This window comes from Crotalus tigris, unplaced genomic scaffold (assembly GCF_016545835.1).
Source record: "Crotalus tigris isolate CLP2741 ecotype Arizona unplaced genomic scaffold, ASM1654583v1 scf7180000017545.3456711, whole genome shotgun sequence".
Classification (NCBI taxonomy): Eukaryota; Metazoa; Chordata; class Lepidosauria; order Squamata; family Viperidae; genus Crotalus; species Crotalus tigris.
Genome location: NW_024096464.1, coordinates 34,240 through 58,443, shown reverse-complemented (window position 1 = coordinate 58,443; position 24,204 = coordinate 34,240). Strand labels below are relative to the sequence as shown.

The following is a 24,204-nucleotide window of genomic DNA, read 5'->3' as shown; positions in this document are numbered from 1 at the left end:
TCTGGTATGCCAGAGAAATACAAGCTCTAATCCACCTGCCTATAGTGGGTGAGGAAACCTTTTGTCCTAATGATGAAGGGTGAAATGACACAAAAAGAACCTCAGTCCTGCGGAAGGATGAGGTTCTCTGTATATAACAATATAAAGCCCTGCGCACATCCAATTTGTTCTACTGAACCTCTATGTCATTAGATGGGTTAGGACAGAAGTCCGGCAAAACTATCTCCTGAGATCTATGATACAAGGAATTAACCTTGGGCACGAAGGAGGGGTCTAACCTGAGGGTTACCCTGTCCTTATGGAAAATACACAGGTCCTTCCTCACTGACAGGGCAGCCAGCTCAGAGATCCTTCTGGCTGAAGTTACAGCAACAAGAAATGCCACCTTCATCGATAACTGCTTGAGCAAACAAGTGTCAATAGGTTCAAAGGGTGGCGAAACAAGAGCCTGTAAAACCTGATGAAGGTCCCAGGAGGGGTATCTATGTACAGTTGGTGGTCTGGCATTGTTAGCTCCTTTTAGGAAGGAGCGTATCATAGGATGATGTGTTAAGGATTCATTGCCGCAGGAAATAACTGTGGCAAGTGCTGCTACCTGCCTACGGATGGTGCTTGTGGAAAGCCCTTTGTCCAGACCATCCATCAGGAACTCCAAGATGACTGGCACTGAAGCCTGCAAAGGGTCGATTTTGTGAGCTAAACACCAATTACAGAAGCTTTTCCACGTGGCATCGTATATTCTATTCGTCAAGGGTCGCCTGGATTGCTGGATCATGGCTATAACCCTTGACAACCATGAGTCTAGGCCTAAGGCCTGCCTCTCAAGTGCCAGACGGTTAACTGGAGCCATTGAGGGTCCGGATGGTGTAGCTCCCCCTGAATGAGGGAGATCCGATTGGCTGGAATCCTCCATGGAGGGGATGCGGAGAGCTCCATCAGGTCAGCGAACCAAGATCATCTCGGCCAATGCGGCGCAACCAGGAGGACCTCTGCTCGTTCGCGAAGAATCTTCCTGATCGTGGCAGGTAGAAGGGGTAGGGGAGGAAAGGCATAGAGCAGTTCCTTGGGCCAGGGACTGCGGAGTGCATCTGTTCCCTCCGCTGATGGAGACGGGTACCTGGAAAGGAATCTGGGAAGTTGTGAATTGGCTGGGGAGGCAAAAAGGTCTAAGGTTGGGGAACCAAACCTGTCCACGATCTCTCTGAAGACCTTCGGATCCAGCTGCCATTCGGAATGGTCCACGGTGGCTCTGCTCAGTGAGTCCGCCTGCTGGTTGGCCACTCCGGATATGTGCTCCGCCCTGATGGAGGCAAGATTCAGTTCCGCCCAAGACCCCAACAATTTGGCCTCCTGCATGAGAGGCTTGGACCTTGTTCCCCCCTGTCTGTTGACATGGGCCTTGGCTGTGATGTTGTCGGTTAAAACCAGGACATGCTGGCCCTGTACTAAGCTGCTGAATCTCTTTAGGGCCATGTGTATGGCTCTGAGTTCCAGCCAGTTTATATTGTTTTTTAGATCCTGCCTGGACCACTGACCCTGGGGCCAGTGTGTGTGGAGGTGTGCCCCCCACCCAAACAGGCTTGCGTCTGTGGTGATGGTGATCCTGTCTGGTTCTTTGAATTCTGTTCCCCGTGACAGTGCCGGAGAGTCCCACCATTGAAGGGAATTCAACACCGACCGTGGAACTCGGACCTTCTGGTGGGATGTGCTGGTGTGAAGTCTCTGAAATGGAAGGAGAAGCCACTGTAATTCTCTGGCATGGAGACGTGCCCGTGGCACAATTTGCACGCAGGACACCATCTTCCCCAGTAGTTGTGATAAGGATGCCAATGTGACTACTCTGTCCTTTCGGATCCAATGTACAAGGGTCTGAAAAGAGTTCCGCCGGTCCTGAGATAGGTAGACCGTACAGTTGTCTGTGTCTATAACAGCGCCCAAATGGAGGACCCGAGTTGTTGGTACGGTATGACTTTTCTGGAAATTAACAGAAAAACTGTGCTCCTGAAAAACCTTGATGGCTAGGGCAAAGTCTGAGTGAGCATTTTGTAATGATGATGGCTGAATTAGAATGTCATCTAAATAACATTGAACTCTGATGGGAATTTGTCTAAGGTGAGCTGCGAGCACTACCAGTACCTTTGTAAATACTCTCGGTGCAGATGAGAGGCCAAATGGTAGGGCTCTGTACTGGTAGTGGCGTCGGGCATAACTGAATCTGAGGAATTTGCGGTGGCCAGGAAAAATAGGAATGTGCAAATATGCCTCAGCCAGGTCTATCGAGGTAAGAAAGTCACCTTGCCTGATGCTAGCCAAGATTGATTGAAGTGATTGCATCTTAAATTTCTTATACCTCAAGTAAAGGTTTAGACCTTTTAAGTCTAAGATCGCCTTCCAGCCCCCCGAAGTCTTGGGAATGATGAATAGGTTTGAGTAAAACCCTCGTCCTTCTTGGTCTTGTGGTACTGGTTCAATTGCTTGTATTTGCAATAAATGAGCTATGGCTTCTGACATAAGATCAGCTCTGGTCCTGCTCATTGGAATAGGGCAAGAGCAGAATTTGTCAGGTGGTTGGGAAGAAAACTCTAGTCTCAGCCCTTGGGTGATGGTGTCTAACACCCATGCATCTGTAGTGGTGGCTGCCCAAGTGCTGGAATAAAGGGCCAGCCAGCCTCCTATGGGAGGTGAGACTGCGGGATCACTTGCCTCGTTTAAAGGAACGGCCCCCTGTGCCTCGAAAGGACCGCTTGGTCTGGAACTGTGATCTACCTCTGTACGCTGTACGCTGACGTTCCTGTCTCTGAAAGGAGGGGCGAGAAGCCTGGGCCCAGTCCCAGGATGGAGCTGGCCGAAAGGGCTGCCTTCTGTAATTACTCTGCGACATGCTATTCCCCGAGCGCCTGTCTCCTTTCTTTGATGCGTTAACCAAAGTTTTACGTTTGTCCTTACCTTCGATTAGGTATGGCTCTAGTGCCTTACCAAAGAGATGTCCACCTGTGTAAGATTTAGAGGCCAGACGCCACTTGGCCTTGGTGTCTGCTCGCCAATTCCTGAGCCAAAGGAGCCTTCATGCTGAGATGTCTGCCGCGATGGTCCGGGCAGTGTATCTGGCCATGTGCAGGGAAGCGTCAGCTAGGTATTGAGACGTGGCCACTAACTTACCCAGATTCTGGTGAGCTCTGAGCTGGTCCGGAGGGATCATGTCCTGGTGCTCCCGTAACCATAGGACCGAAGCCCTGGCAAAGAAGGCCATGGATGTTGCCGCCTTTGTTGCCAAGGCTGATGCCTGGTGGGACCTGTGTAATGCAGACTCAATCTTTTTATCTTCTGCCCTAAGTGCCTCATTTATATCCCCAGGGATGTTAGCATTGGGAAACAATGAGTACAAGGGCTCATCAATCTCAGGACTCTCCAATAGGGAGGCCAGAGAGGGGGCAACATTGAATAATGTTCTCTCTACTGTACCAGGGCTTGAGAGGGATCCTAAGTTCTCCCATTGTTTTTGAACTATATTCAGAAAAAGGGGAGGGCAGGGAATATGGTTCTGCGAGACTGAGGGCTCGGTGTATATGGCGTGGGGACCCTTGGATGTTGTAGGTGGGGTCTCCTGCTCTTGAGGGAGGTTTGCAGTAGTGCAGGCCTTGAGTAGCAGGGAATTAAAGAATGAATGGTCAAAGAGACCAACAGGAGGGGTGGGGTCAGATGGAGTGATGCCCTCGTCCTCTGACATAATCAGGCCAGATGGTTCAGCCCCTGTTGATTCCAGATCTGATGAGGAATCATCCATCAACTCTAGAGATTGTGGATGATACATGGCTTGGGAGGGTGGATGTGGGGTGTTGGAGGCCATAAATTGAGCCACAGCCTGGGCTATCATGGACTGAAGAAAGTCTGGATTCAAAGCCTGGTTCTCAGGAGGGCGAAGCCCTGCTGCAGTGGGGGTGAATGTGGCCTGGGGCCCCAAGTTAAGAATGCCCTGGCCAGTTGTACCAATCCCTGGAGCCACTCTTGTGGCTGATTCTAATTGGGGAATTCCCCTGGGGGGAGACCAGGCCCCTGGGGCTGAGGCACAATGTGAGGAGAGGGGTTCAAAAATGGACCTTCCTGTTGTGCCTGTCTGACCTGGGGAGGCCGCTCTCAGTCTCTGGGACTCCTCCTCCCTCATCTATGGATTATTGGTTTCCCTGCTTGCCCTGGCTCGCTTGGTGGTGTTCTTTCCACTTGCCTCTGTTTGATGTTTCCTCTTGGCCGGCTCGTTGGTGGACTTCTCTGCCATGATGAATCTGCTTTGGGCTCAACTTTAGCAAAAACGCCCCCCCTCGGCATTGTAAATTTACTAAGGGAGCCCACAGGGATGATCCGGCCCGTGAGGGGGGTGGGCAATGGGGGTTGGTGGGAACTGCGTCCTTCCGGAGTGAGCTGGCCCTCCCCAATCCAATCCGTCTGTGGAGATGATGCAGACAAATTTAGAGGCCTCTGCCTCAAGTGGTCATACACTGCCCTCAGGAGTGAGCTACAGGCAGTCTGGGCCTCAGTCAGTTACAAAATGGCCACCGTGAGTCAATTCAAAATGGCGGCAGCAGAGTTCGCGTCAAAAAAATGGCCGTTAGAAGAAGACCTTGAGGCCTGAGGCCTAAGCTGCGATGAGCCCTCGTTGTGAGGAATTGCCTGGGCTCCTAACGCAGCGGATGGATGATAATTAGGCCAGCTGAGAGACGTTGAGGTAGGCCGAGGACTAGTAAGGCCTCCAGGCTCCGAAAATTGGGTCGGTGCCCAAAACCTTTTCCTGCTGCTTGGGGCGGTCTGCTGAGGCCGAGGGACCTAGAAAAGGCTCCCTCCAGGCCTGATGAGCCTCGTCGTCGCTTGCGGAGCCCCCCAGTCAATTAGCAAGCTTACCCTTGCTTCTGGAGCCACAGGCAGTCAGCAGGCGAAATTCGCGTCTTCCGACAATCAGCTGGCAGCAGGGAGCCATCGGAGTGGCGGTTATTGAAACACAGCCTCTGAAGCAGAGGAACAGCCCCTGGTAGGAGATTTCTCTTCCTTCTGGAAATTCAATACGAGCTTGATTCTTAAGGTGGAAAGCTCTCTAAGTAAGAAAAAGGAAGAAGGAAGGTTTTCCCTGAAAGGAAAGGTCTGTCAGCCTGTTAGCCTGCTAGGCTGTAGGCCGGGGATGGATGATCACTAGAAAAAAAAAATTTATTGTCAAAATCTATTAATAAAAAAGGGGTTAGCACTAAGATAAAGGAATAAGAAAGAAATTACAAAGTCTTCTGCTCCAGGAGCGAAGAAAAAAACGTGTCTTAGAGCAAAGAGACTAAGTCTAAAACTGCGGTGCAGTTGGCACAGAGGGGGCAGTGCTAAATTTCAGACTTAGTCTAATTGGAGCAGATAGATTAAGACAACCCATCCATGGGTTCTCCATCCAATCATGCTGGAGAACCACTGCTCTAAATCAAGTATTCCAGGAATGGCTATGGCATACTTGGATATCAAGGATCTAAAATACTTGACTCTCTTCAGTTTGTTTCAACAGGAAAGTATAGACTAGAGTTAAATCACAAAGCTCCTTCCGGCTTTTTTTAAGGACCCCCACCTCCCAGCCCATGCAAACTTTTCCAGCCCTGATCAGCATGTTCTAGCAAAGCTTAAAAACCAGGAAGTATCTATTATTTTACTCCTTATCAGTATTTTGGGTTGCTTCTCTCCAGTTCTCTGAAGTATGGCATGTGTTAAAGAGAACTCTTATTAAATTTATGCATTGAAAGCAGCCATAGAATTATATCACAATGGGCAGCTATTTAAACCTATTGAATAAATAAACAATTTAAAAGCATAATATAAAATCCTATTAATAACATGAATGGGATATTATTCTCTTATGTCTCTGTTTTTAGAATGGATGGAATTCACACCATATGAAGTTGGATTCCAAAAATATGGTGCCTACATTCGTCCTGAACACTTTGGTAGCAAGTTCTTCATGGGACACTTGATGGAGAAAATCCCAGAATCACGTATCTGCTTTTTAGAAGGTAACTGAATAGCTAATTAAAATAAAGATGCCACTAGTTCTCACACTGAAATTTACCAAATACAGTGTGGTACTTCCGTATTTGTTGCTAATTGGTTCTGGAAGGCATGATGAGTACCAAACATGACGAATACCAAACAAATTTTTCCCATAAGGAATAAGGTAAATGAATGTAATGTGTTCCCAAACCAAAGACAATGCACATTTTTAAGGCAATATGTAAAAAAGATAGGATTGTATATCGTCACATGATAAATCTAAAAATTAATAAATACTTAAAGAAAATAAAATTTTCCCTTTATTTATACTGATGATAAAGAAGTGCAAAAATGCACAAAATGACTACAGAAGCTAAGATAAGATTGCAAGGGGATGTGCGCAGGGCAAGAACTACCACATGGCTACTATGCAACCCTTTGTTTTGGCTGGAAAGGTTAGCAAGTCATGAGGCAACCAACATTTCTAGCTTGCGCATCGAGTACCAAACAAACGAATATCGGGATAAAATTTTCTCATCAAAATGTGTCAAGTACCAAATCTGACAAGTTTCAGAGCAGTCGAGTACCAGTCGACTGTAATAGGCTATTTCCATGATTTTGTAAATTTGTAAATAATACATTTTTGCACATATTTCAAATATCAACATTATATTTTCTTAATTTTGTTATACTTTAAGATACATAATGATGAAAGGCTTTAAAAAGAATCCATCCATTGTTTAGCACATTTCAATTAATTATGATATTTATCCATTTCACTACATCTTCAGTGTTTGGTTGTTTGGAATAAGCAGCATCCTCTATTCTTGGTTGCAGGAAAAATACACGATAATTGAAAATAAGTTTTCATTTCTCATGGAAAAACAGTGATATCTCACAAAACTAAACTAGGCGCTACTTGTAAATGATGATTATAAACTATATTACTTGATCTGTTCTGATTTATGAGAATGGAGTTGTTTTGTATATAAACACATATGTTTATTTTTGTAATTGCAGAGATAAGCAAAAGTGCTGCCTAACAAATTCAAGGAATTGTTTATTGATTATATAGCATTCTAGGGAGTAAAATCCTGCCTGAGGCACAGATCAGTTCACAGCTGAAGTATGATTTGAACCAAAACACTCTGGGTTAATCCTTAAAATAAAATGGCAGTATACATAACCATGGCCAAATTATTCACTAATATAAAATATAACAACAATTATATTATGAAACAATAAAGCAGAAAAGGAAAAGAATCATTTCATCACAATTGTTTTTAAGATATCACAAAAACACTCCTGTCTTCCCTTTTGCAGGAATCTGGAGTAGTGTGTTTTCTCTGAACATTATGGATGGCTGGTACCAGGCTACCACTTCAGAAGATTTTTGGCAGATCTGGACACGAGACAGAATAACTGATTTGGGTTAGTTGCTTTTACATATTCTCCTGCTTTGTTCGATAATATGGATATTTATATCCTTCCTGTATTTTTATCTGGTAGATACTTTGTAGTTTAAGATACTGCTACAAAATACCCAGTATTAATAGTAATAATTGCAAGAAATCCATTATCATTTTGGTATCAGGACTGAAGCTGCCTTGACTTCTGGTGGAGCCGAGGTGGCGCAGCAGTTAGAGTGCAGTGCTGCAGTCCACTTTAGCTGACTGTGTTCAGCAGGTCAGCGGTTCAAATCTCACCGGCTCAAGGTTGACTCAGCCTTCCATCCTCCCGGGGTAGGTAAAATGAGGAACCAGATTGTTGGGGGCAATGTAAATATATATATACATTGCTTACTGGTGTACACCGCTTAGAGAGTGCTTGCACTTAAAGCGGTATATAAGTCTCATAAACAAACAAATAAATAAATAAACAAACAGAGAAGGCAAGGTTTGACCCAGTCTTGCTGGCCTTTTGATTGGCTTTCAAAACCACCAATCAGGTTATCTATTTGAAATGGTCCTGGGAAGTCCCTGTTCCGTGATGCTGTATTCCTTTTTCTCAAGTAGTAACAGTGCCGTTCTCTGCACTCCCTTTTTATAAAATACATTACAAGGTTTGTAGGAAAACAAATGTTTTATTTGCAGAAGGTCCCCATTTCAGTCCCTGAGGCTACAGTACAATTGAAAAAATGTAAGAGAGTGGTTATATCAGTAGCTGCCCAAAAAGTTAGGTAGGCCCGCAGTTTCAGTGTGTGTCACTTAGAGTCACTTAGATGAAATGAGCAATGTAGACATTTAATAAATAAATGCAGCTGCTTTCTATGGGTTTCATGTTGGGGTGGCTGATAGAATAATATCAGATCCCATCTCCTCCCTGTTCATCCTACTCCCTCCCTCCCCATCTTTTAGCTATTGTATTTTTTACATACTTTTGTAATATTTTATTTATATAGTTTTATATTTTAATATTGTAAGCCACCCAGAGTTACCCTGTGGTAAGGTGGGCAGCCAATAAATTTAATAAATAGATAAATTTCACACCTACAGATCTGACAGGTTTTTGTTGTTGTTGTTGTTTGATAGAAACAAATCCTGTACTGACAACACATAACTTAGGAAGAATCTTTTTTTTACATGCACACAAATATAATGACTCATCAAGTCCCATTCCTGAAAGCAAAAACACTAAATTATATCATGTAACATTCTGCTTTTTAGAAAAGTAAAATGGGTGCATTACAGCTCCTTTTGGGCAATGGAACCCTTGTGTAAATTATCTTTGATTATTTAAAATTTGGCCAGACAAGAGAGAAAAGTGAACTAGTACAAAGAAATGAGAAAAAGTCAGTCATGTACATTTTTCAAGTGTCCCATACCCATTGGTTATTATAGGTATGGCTGTGAAAACAAAAAACCTGCATGCATTTAATGGATATTATTTTGTCTGCAGAAGAGCTTACTGGTCGTCCAGAAAGGTATAAACTACCTGTTCGAGTCCAGTGTCCTCCAGGAAGCCTTGCCAGCATTTTTCAAGATGTTATTATGTGGCGACCTGCTGTGTCATTGATTCCCAATTTCCTAAGAGGCTGCCCAATGCACAACAAGTATTTAGAGAGTGGATTTGCAAACTGGAAAGGTATAGCTTCCTTTTAATTAAAGGTCCTTTTGAAGAGCTTGTACTCCAGTGATATTCTTAGTCAGGCTTTTTTTGTCATAGAACACCCAGAACAGAGTTCCGGCACCTTTTTTGGATGGAACCTTGTAGGGTAGGCAAGGCGGGTTGTATGATGTGTGTGAGTTCCGGCACCTTTTTTTTTTTTAAGAAAAAAAGCACTGCTCTTAGTACTACTGGAGATTTTGCTGTTTGTTTTCAGAAGCTAAACTGCTAGATGAAACCGTGTCTTTTATCAAATTACTGAAAGGCAGATATTTGGGGGGGGGGGGAAGAAGCCTAGTTGTCCGCTGCATAGAAGAAAAGTTACATTATTGTCCCTCCTGAGCTGCAGTTACATGGTTGTGTGTTTTTTTAAACTTTTCTTAGAGTAATGCTATTGCCTGCTTTTAACCAGAAGTGTATTTTATTTAGATTGTGATCTTGACAGTTTTCCTAACCAGCTAATTGGAGCTGAAGAGCATCTGTATCTGGTGGATAATGCATTTGCCCTCGACACCAGCTATCCCCCACTTATGAGGCCAGAGAGAAAAGTGGACGTCTTCATACATTTAAATTATAGCTCAGGTTCACAATTACGGGTGAGAAATATGACATTTTATTCTCAGCAGTGTTTGGGCTTATAAGTCCTTTTTTTTGTGATGCAAGGAGGAAGTTGACAGTCAGAACTATTTTCTCTTCAGCAGGAATCTTATTTTTACAGAATCTGAATCTTGCAGCTGCTTCCTCTTCTGCCACATGACATTTGTCACATGAAAGTGAGAAACTGGTTTAAAAAACAACAACTTTCAGTTGGGCCAATTAACTTACAGAAAACTTTATTTGCCATTTTTACTTTCATAAATAAGTTTTACCTTTGTTACTGATGTTATGGCATGACAGTTTAAGCTCTCTTGAGTTTCTTGACTTCTAGTGCCCTCTTTTGTCCTCTGGTTTACACAACACACAAGATTCTGGGATGGAAGAAAAGGCCCAATGAAGTTGTTATTCAAAGAATGCTAACTGGCCCAGAAGATGACTGAATGTTAAATCGGGACATCTTTTTCCCCCAATTATTCTGTTCTCCGGGTTACATGAGGAACTACCTACCTCCCCTACTGTATTATCTGCCCAGCTCATTTGAGAGATGATATGCTGTTCATTTCTTTGACTAAACAGTGCCATCTATCAGGACCCCAAGAGCACACCTATGTTGCAAGGCCTGCAATGAGCTTTTCCCGAGATCTGGTTTGCTCCCAACCTACTGGTATTTTAGAGGGGGTTTTGAATATAGACTGAGTAATGGGTATAGAATTCAAACACATTTCAGTCTACCCAGTATGCAGATGTACCCAATTCACCTCAGTCCTAAGGCCACATCACATTGTACAAACTGTATTGACAGCTGCCGCTAAATGACCAGGATCAAAACACAAAATCAGTGAGGTCTTGTTGTCTTCATTTTAATGAAAAACCCCTAATTTGGAGAGACATTATTGGAGTGCACAAAGCAAAATATTCAATCTGGTGGGTCTTTTTCACATTTGGGGAACATGATCAAGGAGTAAAATGGGTTTTGTGGAGGTTTAGGCATCCATTTTTCATCTTCAAAAAGAAAGAATCAGCATCTTTTGTGGTCTTTCATATCTTGTTTGTTCATTTATAAGCCTTTAGAGATTGTGAAATTGAGCAATTAAGCCAACGTTAGCTCATAAGAACCCTTGTGAGAAAGCTGTGGTAAGGTTTTAATATTTTTTCTTTAAAAAAATAAAGTACTTATAAAAATTTGTTTGACTGTTTCTCTCCCCTCCCCTCAATCTATACAGCCTCTGCAAATGGCCTCAGATTATTTCTCAGAACAAGGAATTCCTTTTCCTAGAATTATCCCACAGGAACAAGATGAAAAAGATGTAAAGGAATGCTATTTGCTAGGAGAACAAGAAGGTCCAAATATTCCATTAGTTCTCCTATACCCCCTGGTTTGTAATACCTTCCAAAATTATAAAGAACCTGGTAAGTATGTGTGAATGCTTCTTGCTTCCTACACCCCCCACCCTTAATTATGTCTGGTGTTGTGTTTTAACCAAATGTGAGAAACTCATGGAATACAAAGGAGAAAAAGAATTTGAGCTCAGGATTAAAGGGATCCAAACTGAAAAGTGGAGATACAAAAGTTGTGTCTTTCTTTTCTCTCCAATAAAATGCTCTAGGTCTCACTATTTTTTTTTAACTTTGTTTAACATGATAGAATAAAAAAAAGAGCAATTAGTTATAACCACTGCTTTAAAAGAAAAACCAAATGCACAAGTACAGCATAGGTGGCCCCATGCTCAATAGTAGTAACTGTGAGAGGGACCTCAGAGTCCTAGTAGACAATCATTTAAATATGAGCCAGCAGTGTGCTGCAGCTGCCAAAAAGGCCAACACAGTGCTAGGCTGCATTAACAGAGGGATAGAATCAAGATCACGTGAAGTATTAATACCACTCTTCAATGCCTTGGTAAGGCCACACTTGGAATACTGCATCCAGTTTTGGTCACCACGATGTAAAAAAGATGTTGAGACTCTAGAAAGAGTACAGAGAAGAGCAACAAAGATGATTAGGGGACTGGAGGCTAAAACATATAAGGAACGGTTGCGAGAATTGGGTATGTCTAGTTTAACGAAGAGAAGGACAAGGGGGGACATGATAGCAGTATTCCAATATCTCAGGGCTGCCATAAAGAAGAGGGAATTAAGCTATTTTCCAAAGCACCTGAAGGCAGGACAAGAAGCAACGGGTGGAAACTAATCAAGGAGAGAAGCAACCTAGAACTAAGGAGAAACTTCCTGACAGTGAGAACAATTAATCAGTGGTACAACCTGCCTCCAGAAGCAGTAAATGCTCCAACACTGGAAGTTTTTAGGAAGAGACTGGACCACCATTTGTGCGAAATGGTGTAGGGTTTCCTGCCTGAGCAGGGGGTTGGACTAGATGACCTCCAAGGTCCCTTCCAACTTTACTACTACTACTACTACTACTATTTATTATTATTATTATTATTATTATTATATAATTAAATTGGATGCAATATTTTTTTTCTGCTAGTTATGGCCAATTTTTTGACTTGTCCATGTTTGTGGTATAGGGTTTGGTAAAGAATATGCTAAAAATAGTGACAATAACCAATAGGTCTCTTATATAGCACAGGAAGGAGAGGGTTCCAAAGAAGGTAGAAGATAATTGTGGCTGGGAGAAGCCAGATTAAGACAACTTCAGAAGACAAGTAAATTGTCTGTGTGTTGTTTTCTAGGTTCTCAAAAAACCAATTTGTGGTGTCCTGAGTCTCTTGATCGTCTGCAATGTAGTTCTTTCCTTCCATGGTTGAAATATAAAGACAGCAGTTTAAATCCATCTCGAAGCCTTGAGCAAATTTATCTGATATGCATTTCAGTGGTTTCTCAAATGAAAAAGTTAAATATTGTTTTTCTTTATTAGAATGAATCAATACATCTTTTTTTTCCTTGCTAAGAAAAAAATTTTTTTTTTTTTTGCTAAGTTAGTTTGCCGTGCTCATATATATCTGCAGTCAAAGTGTAGCAATTCATCTAATCCAGTTTAAATCAGGGAAACCTATGCTAAAATAAATTGACGAATCTCCATGTATTTGCTGCATTCTGACTAATCTGGGGTTTTTTTCTTTTTATTTTAAAAAAATCATAGGTGTGAAGCGTAGTCCTGAAGAGATGAATGATGGTGATATTGATGTGACAAGTACCTTTGGTCCTTATAATGTTTATGCTTTGGAATATTCAGATGAAGATTTTGAGAAACTAGTAAAACTGAGCCAGTACAACATCCAAAATAACAAAAATACTTTGATTCATGCTTTACGGTTAGCTGTGGAACGGAAAAAACAGTATAAGAGGAACCTTCATATGCTGTGATCTAAAACTTTTTTGGGGGAGGGGGAGAGTACCTCAGTTGCCCCTGCATTACAGAACAAATCATTTCGTTCCAGAAAGAAAGTAAGATAAAATAATGAAAAGAATATTTAAGATCCTGGATATGGAGGAAAAAAATTGCTGCTTTTATGAAAATGAATAAATTGTAAAACCTGAAATGCTCTTTTAATGAATTTTAGTTGTCTTTTGGCAACAAAGGCACAGTGACAGAGTAAAACAAGGATACAGAACTTTCTACACTGATAAATTTGGAAGGTCATCTGAACAAGCGCAAAAAAATGTCCTATGAAAAATGTTGTTTGTGCCTTGTAATGTTGCTGTTTATAGGTTTTATGCAAAAAGTGGTTTTCTCTTTGAAACATTTCCATTTCTATTGTGATATGCATTTTTTCTTTGTTTCTGTAACAAAAAATGGTATGAACAATATATGAGAACGTCTTTCATACAAGTTATTTTGGTCTGGTGCCATATGAATGATGAGAAACAATTTTTGAGGACATAAAACCAGTTTCTGATAAATAAATAATGATCAGTTTAAAAATACATGCATATGCAGGAGGAAACTGTAACATGCTACTTGAATCAAGTTGGTGTTTTTGGTTGGAATGATTTTCATATTGCAATGTTAGAATTTGGGCTCTGTCTTTCCCTTGCCAGTATGCAAGTGATCAAAACTATCAAATACAAACCAATCATAAAGAGGGAAAGATATTTGCATATCATCGATGACTAGAATACTACATACTTTAAATCAGGATTTCTTTAATCATCGTCAGATAAATAAACAATTCATAAACCTTACTTTACAAGTTACAAAAACTATATTCACATACCCCACTAAGCCAAAACTAAAAAACAAAACAAAACATCATATTGCCTGAATCCTATCTTTGACTTTGTGTTGGGGAAAATATCCCTTTGTTGTTGTTAATTGTGAAGTTGTGTCCGACCCATCGCGACCCCATGGACAACGTTCCTCCAGGTCTTCCTGCCCTCTACCATCTTCTGGAGTCCATTTAAGTTCACACCTACTGCTTCAGTGACTCCATCCAGCCATCTCATTCTCTGTACATTCCAGGTTCCTATGGAGAAAAAATCTTTGCAGCATCAGACTTTCCTTTCACCACCAGATATATCCACAGCTAAGCATCCTTTCAGCTTTGGCCCAGTCGCTTCATTCTTTCTGGCACTACTAGTACTAGCCCTCTGCTCTTCCCCAGTATCATATTGGACACCTTCCGACCTGAGGGGCTCATCTTCCAGCGTCATATCTTTTTGCCTTTCAGTACTGTCCATGGGGATATCATGGCAAAGATACTGGAGTGGTTTGCCATTTCCTTCTCCAGTGGATCACATTTTGTCAGAACTCTCTGCTATGACCTGTCCGTCTTGGGTGGCCCTGCACGGCATAGCTTATAGCTTCATTGAGTTACGCAAGCCCCTTCGCCACGACAAGGCAGTAATCCATAAAGGGAAAAATATCCCTAGGTCCTGTATAATATAGGCCTCAGTATATGTTTCCTCATCAAAGAGAGATAAGCCAAATATAAGACTATTATCCACATAGAAATCACTTTCCCCAATATTAATAACATTTAAAAAATAAAATGTAAAATATCAACTGAGAAGTTTCCTTTGTAGAACAATCCGGCATTGATGTTTATGCAGAATCCATAGCCAGAATTTTAATATTTTCAGAAACTTCTGTCAAGACATTCTAGAACAGTGGTTCTCAACCTGTGGGTCGGGACCCCATTTGGGGTCGAACAACCATTTCACGGGGGTCGCCAAACAACGCAGTCCACCATTTTTTTCCCCTTTTCCTTAGCTGTGCTACTTCCTTTTATTCTATTGGCTTTTGAAAGCCAATAGAATAGAGTCTCTTGAATAGAGTCTAATTCTATTTGCTTTCAAAAGCCAATAGGAATTGTCCAGGCTGTCTCTGCCCTGCTGAGCCCTCCAAAAGTCCCATTCTGCAAACGGTGCTGCACCAGTTGAGTAGTTCTCGACTTACGACCGGTTGAGTAGTCCGACTTACGACCGGTTGGGGTCGTGGCATTAAAAAGGTTGAGAACCACTGTTCTAGAACATTCCCTCATTGCAGAATTCACCAATGTAAGTGTAACCTTATAGATAGGCACAGTGTAATACAGTAGTTTTCAGAAAAAACATATCAAAGCAAGAAAAGCAAAATTCTACAATAATTTATTCTAATCTCTGTTAACAAAAAGCTAAACACAAGACAGAGTTTCACTTCCAATGGCTTGTATTATCTCTAATTTACACTAACTTGTAATACCTTTAATTATAGGATTCATCTACCTTGCAGCATTTTTTTCTTTGACTCTTTTTTCTGTTCTGGTTTTAGTAGTGCTGTGCTTTTTCTATATTGCTTACCTAATTTCAGCAACTAACAAAATAATGGAAATGATGAGTCTGAATTGTAGCCACATAAGAGGGAAACATAGAGATTTTATGAAACTAAAAGCAATTTTGATGTGTTTCTGCTGCCAATGGCAAGTGGAACATAAAACCTTTCCCTTCTCTTCACTGGAACTTCCTTGTTATGATCAGAGAAGGAACTGAAAAGTGTTTCATGGTGAGTATATAGTGATTTGTCCTTACTTCACTGGAGGAAAACAGAAGTCATCTCACTTCCTTTTATGACTTGGGAAGGATGGTTGTGTAAATCTTACAAGCAGCTCTTCTTTTTCCAAAAGTTCCATGGGGAAGATAATTATGATAGGTTGTTACCATTCAGGCTGAAGCCATTAACACTGCCTAATCTGTTTAGTTTAGTCTTTCAACCAAGGGTTTTTCTCTTCAGCTGAACTCTAAGAAAAATGGAAGGAGCTTTGGGTCTTCTCACCTAATGCAGCAATGCAGTTTGCAGCAAATCTTACATAAAAAACTCTGCAACCTCTGACGTTTTGTATATGGGGAGGATTTTAATGAGAATTTTTCTTTTAAAAACAATTCAGCCAAACTTCGAAAAAGTTTGTTGCAAAAAGAAATTGTAAGTGGATTGTTCTGAGATACTGGAAACAAAGTAGGCTGAGCAGAAGCTTCTTTAAAACTTCCTTCCTTCCTGGGAGGGAAGGGTTTTGGTGCTTGCTGATAGCTTTCCACAAGGAAATTCAATGGGGAAGCTGACAGGAAATCAGAAGTTACTCCTACTCCCATAACATTTTTTGTCTATCCATGTTCATTCTGTTCTCTGTTTAGGTAAGGAAATATTTCTGATATGATGATCCAATGGATCACAGGTTGTCTAGTATATCCTAAGTAGGATTTACGCTACTCATTTAACCAGATAGTCAAGTTCTTGGCCTTTGGTTTACTTAGCCCTTTCTGGCCTTTTAAGTTCTCCAGTGCTAATATGAGACCCAACTCTTATCTCTGTCAGAATTTTTTATCCACTTTGGAATTTCAGAGAGTCTACCTTCAAGCTATAAACTATGGTTGGTCTAAGCAGGATGGCTGTAAATGTCAAGTTAAGTTCTTGGCAAAGTTTCAAGCAGCAATATTTCTTAGTGTGCCATTTGTTTAAGATCTAGTAAGCCTTGTTATCTTGTACTAGCAATAGTAGCTACGGCTGATAAAATTGTTCTATCATTTAGTTCATCATTTCCTTTTCTCCTAGGTCCTCACACACAAACCCTCTCAGCTAGCTCCTTTTATCTAAGGCTTATCCTGGACCTAGACACATCCTTGAAGAGGCCAGAGTATAATTAAACCAGCCTGCTTCAGATGCAATTGCATCCCTCCAAAGTTTGGGCACAACCAAATGGTCAACTAGAAACATCAATGTGGATGCCTGGGTTACTGAATCTGCTCCATGAGAGCCAATGTGATTCTTGGAAGGGCCAGAATGGCTCTGGGACTTCAGAATTCAAACAGAATTCAAATTCAGACAAGCACCTGCAACATAACACCCCACACTTAACAATTGTTGATAAGAAAGACAAAAAAGTCTGGATAGTGGACGTGGCAGTGCCTGGAGACAGCAGAATAGACGAGAAAGAACTGGAGAAGATAACAAAATACAAAGACCTACAAATCGAAATAGAAAGACTGTGGCAAAAGCAAGCAAGGGTAGTACCAATAGTAACAGGCGCCTTGGATGCAATCCCAAAACAACTGGAGCACCATTTGAACACCATTGGTATTGACAAATTTGCCATTAATCTATTGCAAAAGGTGGCCTTACTAGGAACTGCTTCCATCCTGCAACGATATCTGTAATACCATCAAACATCCACATCTGCCTATCCCAGGTCCTTGGTAAGGACTCGATCGGTAGACAAAATGCCAAATCCAGTCTGAACATCTGGCTGACTGTGCGATGATTAATAATAATAATAATAATAATAATAATAATAATAATAATAATAATAATAATAATAATAGTGAGGCACTACCTTGACGTGGTTGTGGGGCTTGTGTACTCTGAGGAAGATGAGAGCTATGCCAGAGGTTCAACCATACTGGACAGGTCTCATCAGAGGAGTCAGACAAAGAGTGTCTCTCCCATAAAAAATATGGTGAGACGTAAATTGCAGAATGCCATACCGGCTCGGAAGTCGCCCGGGTTAACAAGGTCCGCACTAGATATTGGAGTTCCTGGATATCTGGTGAAAAATGGGTTACAGGACTCAGGACTGTTGGCTGAGCAACCAGGGCCAGCAGCTGCAGAACTACTGGAAGAAAAGGTGTTTACCCGTCGCAGATACACAGTGATGGAAAACAAAGAAATAATGCTCTGTTACTACAGATCAAGTCCAACAAGACGAGGATATCTAAAACGAATGCACGAATTCTGGAAAGAACAACATCCAGAATCAGAAATAACAGACCAGAGACTAGCAGATCAACGCCGATTTATAATACGAAATAAAGTATTCACAGAAACAGAATTGGACGAACTGCAAAGGTTTACCCAGGGCAAAGAATCAAAACCTTACCAGAAGTAATTCAGAATGTAGAGGAAAACCAGGGGGAGTTGGCAATGAAGGAATCCAGCAGAGATATACAACTGTTCTCATTTGGAAATCAGGCACCTCTTCCTCATGAAGAACAAAACCCTCTAATTAAAGAAATAAAAGAATTGAAACAAAGAATAACTGAGCATCTAGGACAGCACAAAAACAACAGAATAAGGTTGCCTGCATTGAAGCTTGTTACAAGAACAGCTAGCACAAGCATTAAAAGATGCAAATATTGCAATCATCAAGTATAAGCACCAATTCCCCTCTGCAAGAAACAAACCAACTAATGTACAGCACAGCTGCAGTTATAACAGAATACCTGGGATGCAAAATCAACAAAGAAGAAAAACAAACAAACAGTGCACCAGAAAAATGGAAGTTTAGACTAGAAAATAAGATCAGCAAATTAAGATCACATGCAAGCAAGCTAGAACAGATGAAAGAAAAGAAGCTGAAGAACAAAAAGACCAAAGAATACCTAATCAAGAAATACCACTTAGAAACAAGGAAGATCAAGGAAGCACTGGAAATAATAAAGCAACAAATAACAGCTATAGCCGGGAAAATCAGTAGATATGAAGCTCGAATTGCAAACTATAGGCAGAACCTCCAATTTCAATCCAATCAGAACGTTTCTACCAATCCATCAATGGAGAAACTGCAAGGAATCAGTCAGTACCTGACAAGGAAGAAACAGTACAGTTCTGGAAGCAGATATGGGATAACCCAAAGAAATACAATAAGGATGCGGCTTGGTTAAAAGAGGTGGATGCAAATAAAACAAAAGTTGAAATGAAAGAACTAGCAATAACAACAAAAATGGTAGAAAAAAGAGCAAAGAAATCAAAAATTGGTCAGCACCAGGTGAAGATGAACTGCATGGGTTTTGGTTGAAACATCTAACTGTTATACACCCACTCATTGCCAAACAGTTCAACAATATACTACAAGGAGGAGAAATTGAAAAGTGGCTAACAACTGGAAAAACCTACCTAATAATGAAAAATCCAGCAAAAGGGGCAACACCAGGTAACTACAGGCCAATTACCTGCTTACCAACAACTTTCAAATTAATAACTGGTGTAGTAGCTGATGCAGTGCAACAGCATCTAGTTGAAAACAATCTCTTTCCACCTGAGCAGAAAGGAAACCGCCCCAACAGCAGAGGACCAAAAGATCAACTCCTAATAGACAAAATGATCTTGGAACACTGCAAGAGAAGGAAGACCAACCTGAATGTGGCATGGATTGACTACAAAAAGGCATTTGACTCTCTGCCACATGATTGGATAATAAAGTGCCTAGAAATAACAGGATTCAGTAGAAACATCAGAAAATTTGTGCAAAGATCGATGGCACAATGGAAGACACAGTTGCAGATCAATGGTGAGAGGCTGGGAGAGGTTAATATCAAGAGATGAATATTTCAAGGAGATTCATTATCACCATTACTATTTGTTATTGCACTGTTTCCTCTGTCAACAATACTGAATAACTCAGAACATGGCTATCAAACATCAAAAACATCTGCCAGACTATCCCACCTCCTTTACATGGATGATCTGAAGCTGTATGGAAAAACATCATCTGAAATAGAATCGCTGCTCAACACTGTCCGTATCTATAGCCAAGATATTGTAATGGAGTTTGGCTTGGACAAATGTGCCACACTTACTATCAAACAAGGAAAAATAATGAAAACTGAAGGAATCAAGATGCCCCACGAAAATAACATTAAGAGTCTGGATGAGGAAGAGTACTACAAATACTTGGGTATCCTTCAAGCTGACAACATCACGCACACTGAAGTCAAGAAAAAGATTAGAGGTGAATACATCAAGAGAGTGAAGAAGATCTTAAAATCCAAACTCAATGGAGGAAATACCATAAAGGCAATCAACACCTGGGCAATCCCAGTCATTAGGTACACCGCTGGACTAGTGGACTGGACTCAAGCAGAACTAAAAGCAATGGATAGGCAGACCAGAAAAATAATGACAATGAATCAGGCCCTTCATCCACGCAGTGACATTGATAGACTTTATCTACCAAGGCAATAGGTGGGCATGGAATGCTACATCAGATGGTTGAAGAAGAAAAAATAGCTTTGAAAGAACATCTGAAGACAAATGATGAGATGCCTGAAAATAGATAGCAGGAAGGCTTACTAACTACTGGAGAGGCCAAACTGGCCTACAAGAAAGACCAAATGAAGAACAGAATAGAGGCATGGGAAGACAAAGCACTACATGGCCAATACATGAAAAAAATAGTTGGGAAAGCAGATAATAATAAAACCTGGCAATGGCTAAGAGCAGGAAAATTGAAGAAAGAGACCGAGGGACTAATTCTGGCTGCACAAGACCAAGCCTTAAGGACAAATGCATACAAAGTCAAATTGAGAAGACAGCAACAGACAGTAAGTGCCGCCTATGCAAGAGCTGCAAGAAACAGTGAGACCACTCTGTAAGTGTGCAAGAAGTTGCACAAACTAGATGACAAGCAGCGGCATGGACAACGTCGCAACAATGGTGCATTGGAAGATCTGCAAAAAATATCATTTGCCTGATAAGCAAAACTGGTGGGGATCATAAAATAGAGAAAGTCATAGAAAATGATAAAATTAAACTGCTACTGGGACTTCAGAATTCAAACAGACAAGCACCTGCAACATAACAAACCCAACTCAGACTTAACAATTGTCGCATAAGAAAGACAAAAAATCTGGATAGTGGACGTGGCAGTGCTGGAGATAGCAAGAATAGAAGAGAAAGAACTGGAGAAGATAAACAAATACAAAGACCTTACAAATAGAAATAGAAGACTATGGCAAAAGCAAGCAAGGGTAGCTACCAATAGTCATAGGCTCCTTGGGTGCAATCCCAAAACAACTAGAGCAACACTTGAACACCATTGGCATTGACAAATTCGCTATTAGTCAATTGCAAAAGGCAGCCTTATTAGGAACTGCTTCCATCCTGCGACGATATCTGTAATACCATCAAACATCCATATCTGCCTATCCCAGGTCCTGGGTAAGGACTCGATAGATAGACAAAATGCCAAATCCAGTCTGAACATCTGGCTGACTGTGCGATGATCGATAGTAATAATAATAATAATAATAATATTGGTAATGGAGTTTGGCTGGACAAATGTGCCACACTACTATTCAAACAAAGGAAAAATAGTGAAAACTGAAGGAATCAAGATGCCCCACGAAAATAACATTAAGAGTCTGGATGAGGAAGAGTACTACAAATACTTGGGTATCCTTCAATCTGACAACATCAAGCACACTGAAGTCAAGAAAAAGATTAGAAGTGAATACATCAAGAGAGTGAAGAAGATCTTAAAGTCCAAACTCAATGGAGGAAATACCATAAAGGCAGTCAACACCTGGGCAATCCCAGTCATTAGGTACACAGCTGGAATAGTGGACTGGACTCAAGCAGAACTAAAAGCAATTGATAGGCAGACCAGAAAAATAATGACAATGAATCATGCCCTTCATCCACGCAGTGACATTGATAGACTTTATCTACCAAGGCACATAGGTGGGCGTGGAATGCTACAAGTACATCAGAGGGTTGAAGAAGAAAAAATGGCTTTGGAAGAATATCTGAAGAACAATGATGAAGATGCACTGAAATTAGTATATCAGGAAGGCTTACTAACTACTGGAGAGACCAAACTGGCCTACAAGAAAGACCAAATGAAGAACAGAATAGAGGCATGGGAAGACAAAGCACTACATTGCCAATACATGAAAAAAATAGCTGGGAAAGCAGATAATAATAAAACCTGGCAATGGCTAAGAGCAGGAAAATTGAAGAAAGAGACCGAGGGACTAATTCTGGCTGCACAAGACCAAGCCTTAAGGACAAATGCATACAAAGTCAAAATTGAGAAGACAGCAACAGACAGTAAGTGCCGCCTCTGCAAAGAAGCTGAAGAAACAGTGGACCACTTGGTAAGCTGTTGCAAGAAGATTGCACAGACTGATTACAAGCAGCGGCATGACAAAGTAGCAACAATGGTGCATTGGAAGATCTGCAAAAAATATCATTTGCCTGTAAGCAAAAACTGGTGGGATCATAAAATAGAGAAAGTCATAGAAAACGATAAAATTAAACTGCTCTGGGACTTCAGAATTCAAACAGACAAGCACCTGCAACATAACACCCCAGACTTAACAAGTGTCGATAAGAAAGACAAAAAAGTCTGGATAGTGGACGTGGCAGTGCCTGGAGATAGCAGAATAGAAGAGAAAGAACTGGAGAAGATAACAAAATACAAAGACCTACAAATAGAAATAGAAAGACTGTGGCAAAAGCAAGCAAGGGTAGTACCAATAGTAATAGGCTCCTTGGGTGCAATCCCAAAACAACTGGAGCACCACTTGAACACCATTGGCATTGACAAATTCGCTATTAGTCAATTGCAAAAGGCGGCCTTACTAGGAACTGCTTCCATCCTGCGACGATATCTGTAATACCATCAAACATCCACATCTGCCTATCCCAGGTCCTGGGTAAGGACTCGATAGGTAGACAAAATGCCAAATCCAGTCTGAACATCTGGCTGACTGTGCGATGATCCATAATAATAATAATAATACTTCAAACATAATATGTTTTAATTGTCTCTGTTGATGGCTGATTTGTCTGAATGTCAATGTTTGGATTTACATGGCCCAACTGATTCACAGTTTTCCAGTTGAAACTGGAAAGTTACAAATCAATAGACACATAAAAGTCATCCATTTTTACATATCATTCAAAAGAGACAATTAAAACAAATTAAGTAGGAAACAAAAAGACCAGAATATATTCCCTCCAACAGCCAACACTCAAATAAGCAAAGATTAACACCAGGCAAACAAGCCAAAAACAATAACCAAGGAACTACCTCAGAGAAAACCAAACCCCCACCAATACTGGCATATCTGGTGTCCATATATAAACTGCGAGAAAATCCACATTCACTAGCTCTGACAATGTTTCCTAGTTGGGTAATGAAACATCTGAAAGCAAACAAACTCATAGAACAACAAGCACTCCACAGAATAAGTTCTGTCATCAAGATGTTAAGAACGTCACTATTTCATCTTAATTGTCCATGAATCTAGTGTAATTACAAGATGTTTCATTCATACATATTTTCATTTATTCTATGGGGAGGTCCCACTTCACATATTTTATTTGACTTTCCCTCTACAGCCTAGGGATATTGTGGTAGAATTTGAAGCTTCAGTGATGGATAAGCCTCAGAATGTCAGTAACATTCTATGCCATCTCTAAAAGAAACTGAGCTCCATTTAGTGGCAGCTAATTTGCTGCCATAGGAATTACTGAGCTACAAGGCAATTCATGGTCATTTGCTCCAGGGATTTATAGAAGGTAGAATCAAAGCTCAAAGTAAGCAGAACCAAGGTAGAGCAGAAAGTTTTGAGTAGAAACTTGTAATTTTTTTATTTTTCTTTTCCAAACCTGAACTTACCCAAACAGGAAAAACTCAAGAAAATAAATTGGGAAATATTAGCATTTTAAATGTGACAAAATGATATTCTACTTAGCAAAGATAGTTTTGATTGTATGCTATCAAATTGGTGCTGACTCTTAATAACCACATAACTAGTCTACAAAGTGAAATAAAACCACGGTATTTCTAGGGAATTCTAAGGAATGAAAACTGCATATCTGGAGTGTTCTGTGCTTAGGGAAGGTTTTTCTGAAGCATTATGGAAAATTAAAATAGCATTTCCAGAGAGGTCCCGGGGTACATGAAGATATTGCATATTGAGAGGAAGAAGGAGAGAACGATTTCGGCTCAGACAGCAAAATGTAATTTGAGAGATAAAGGAAAATATTACTGTGACACTATTCCTGTTTAGATTTTTGTGAGTCCTTGGAAGAAGACTAATCTGAAGGGTTTTCATTTAAAAACAAACATTTTAAAAGTAAATTATTTGCCACCAGATTCTTGAACTGGGATTAAAAGAATCTGTATTATAATTTTTTCATTGTTTAAATGAATTAGTAAAATTTAGGCATTGAAAAGATAAATAGTGCAATTCAAATATTACATTTACCCACCCATGGTCAAGGTTCTCTCTCAGTCTCAATGAGAAATGAGTTCAGAAATAACAAACTAGCTTGTTAAA

The 24,204-nt window shown here is 40.7% G+C and overlaps 1 protein-coding gene across 1 annotated transcript in view; it reads left to right on the top strand.

Moving 5' to 3' along the window:
* Positions 1-13,502, top strand: part of LOC120299849 (cytosolic phospholipase A2 epsilon-like) — a 78,401-nt gene extending 64,899 nt beyond the window's left edge. Inside the window, exons 15-20 of the mRNA XM_039325144.1 lie at positions 5,892-6,029; positions 7,330-7,437; positions 8,905-9,090; positions 9,541-9,707; positions 10,932-11,118; positions 12,809-13,502. Of these exons, the coding sequence (XP_039181078.1) occupies positions 5,892-6,029; positions 7,330-7,437; positions 8,905-9,090; positions 9,541-9,707; positions 10,932-11,118; positions 12,809-13,032 (1,010 nt within the window). The 3' untranslated portion in view covers positions 13,033-13,502. The remainder of the gene's footprint in view (positions 1-5,891; positions 6,030-7,329; positions 7,438-8,904; positions 9,091-9,540; positions 9,708-10,931; positions 11,119-12,808) is intronic.
* The last annotated feature ends 10,702 nt before the right edge of the window (positions 13,503-24,204 follow it).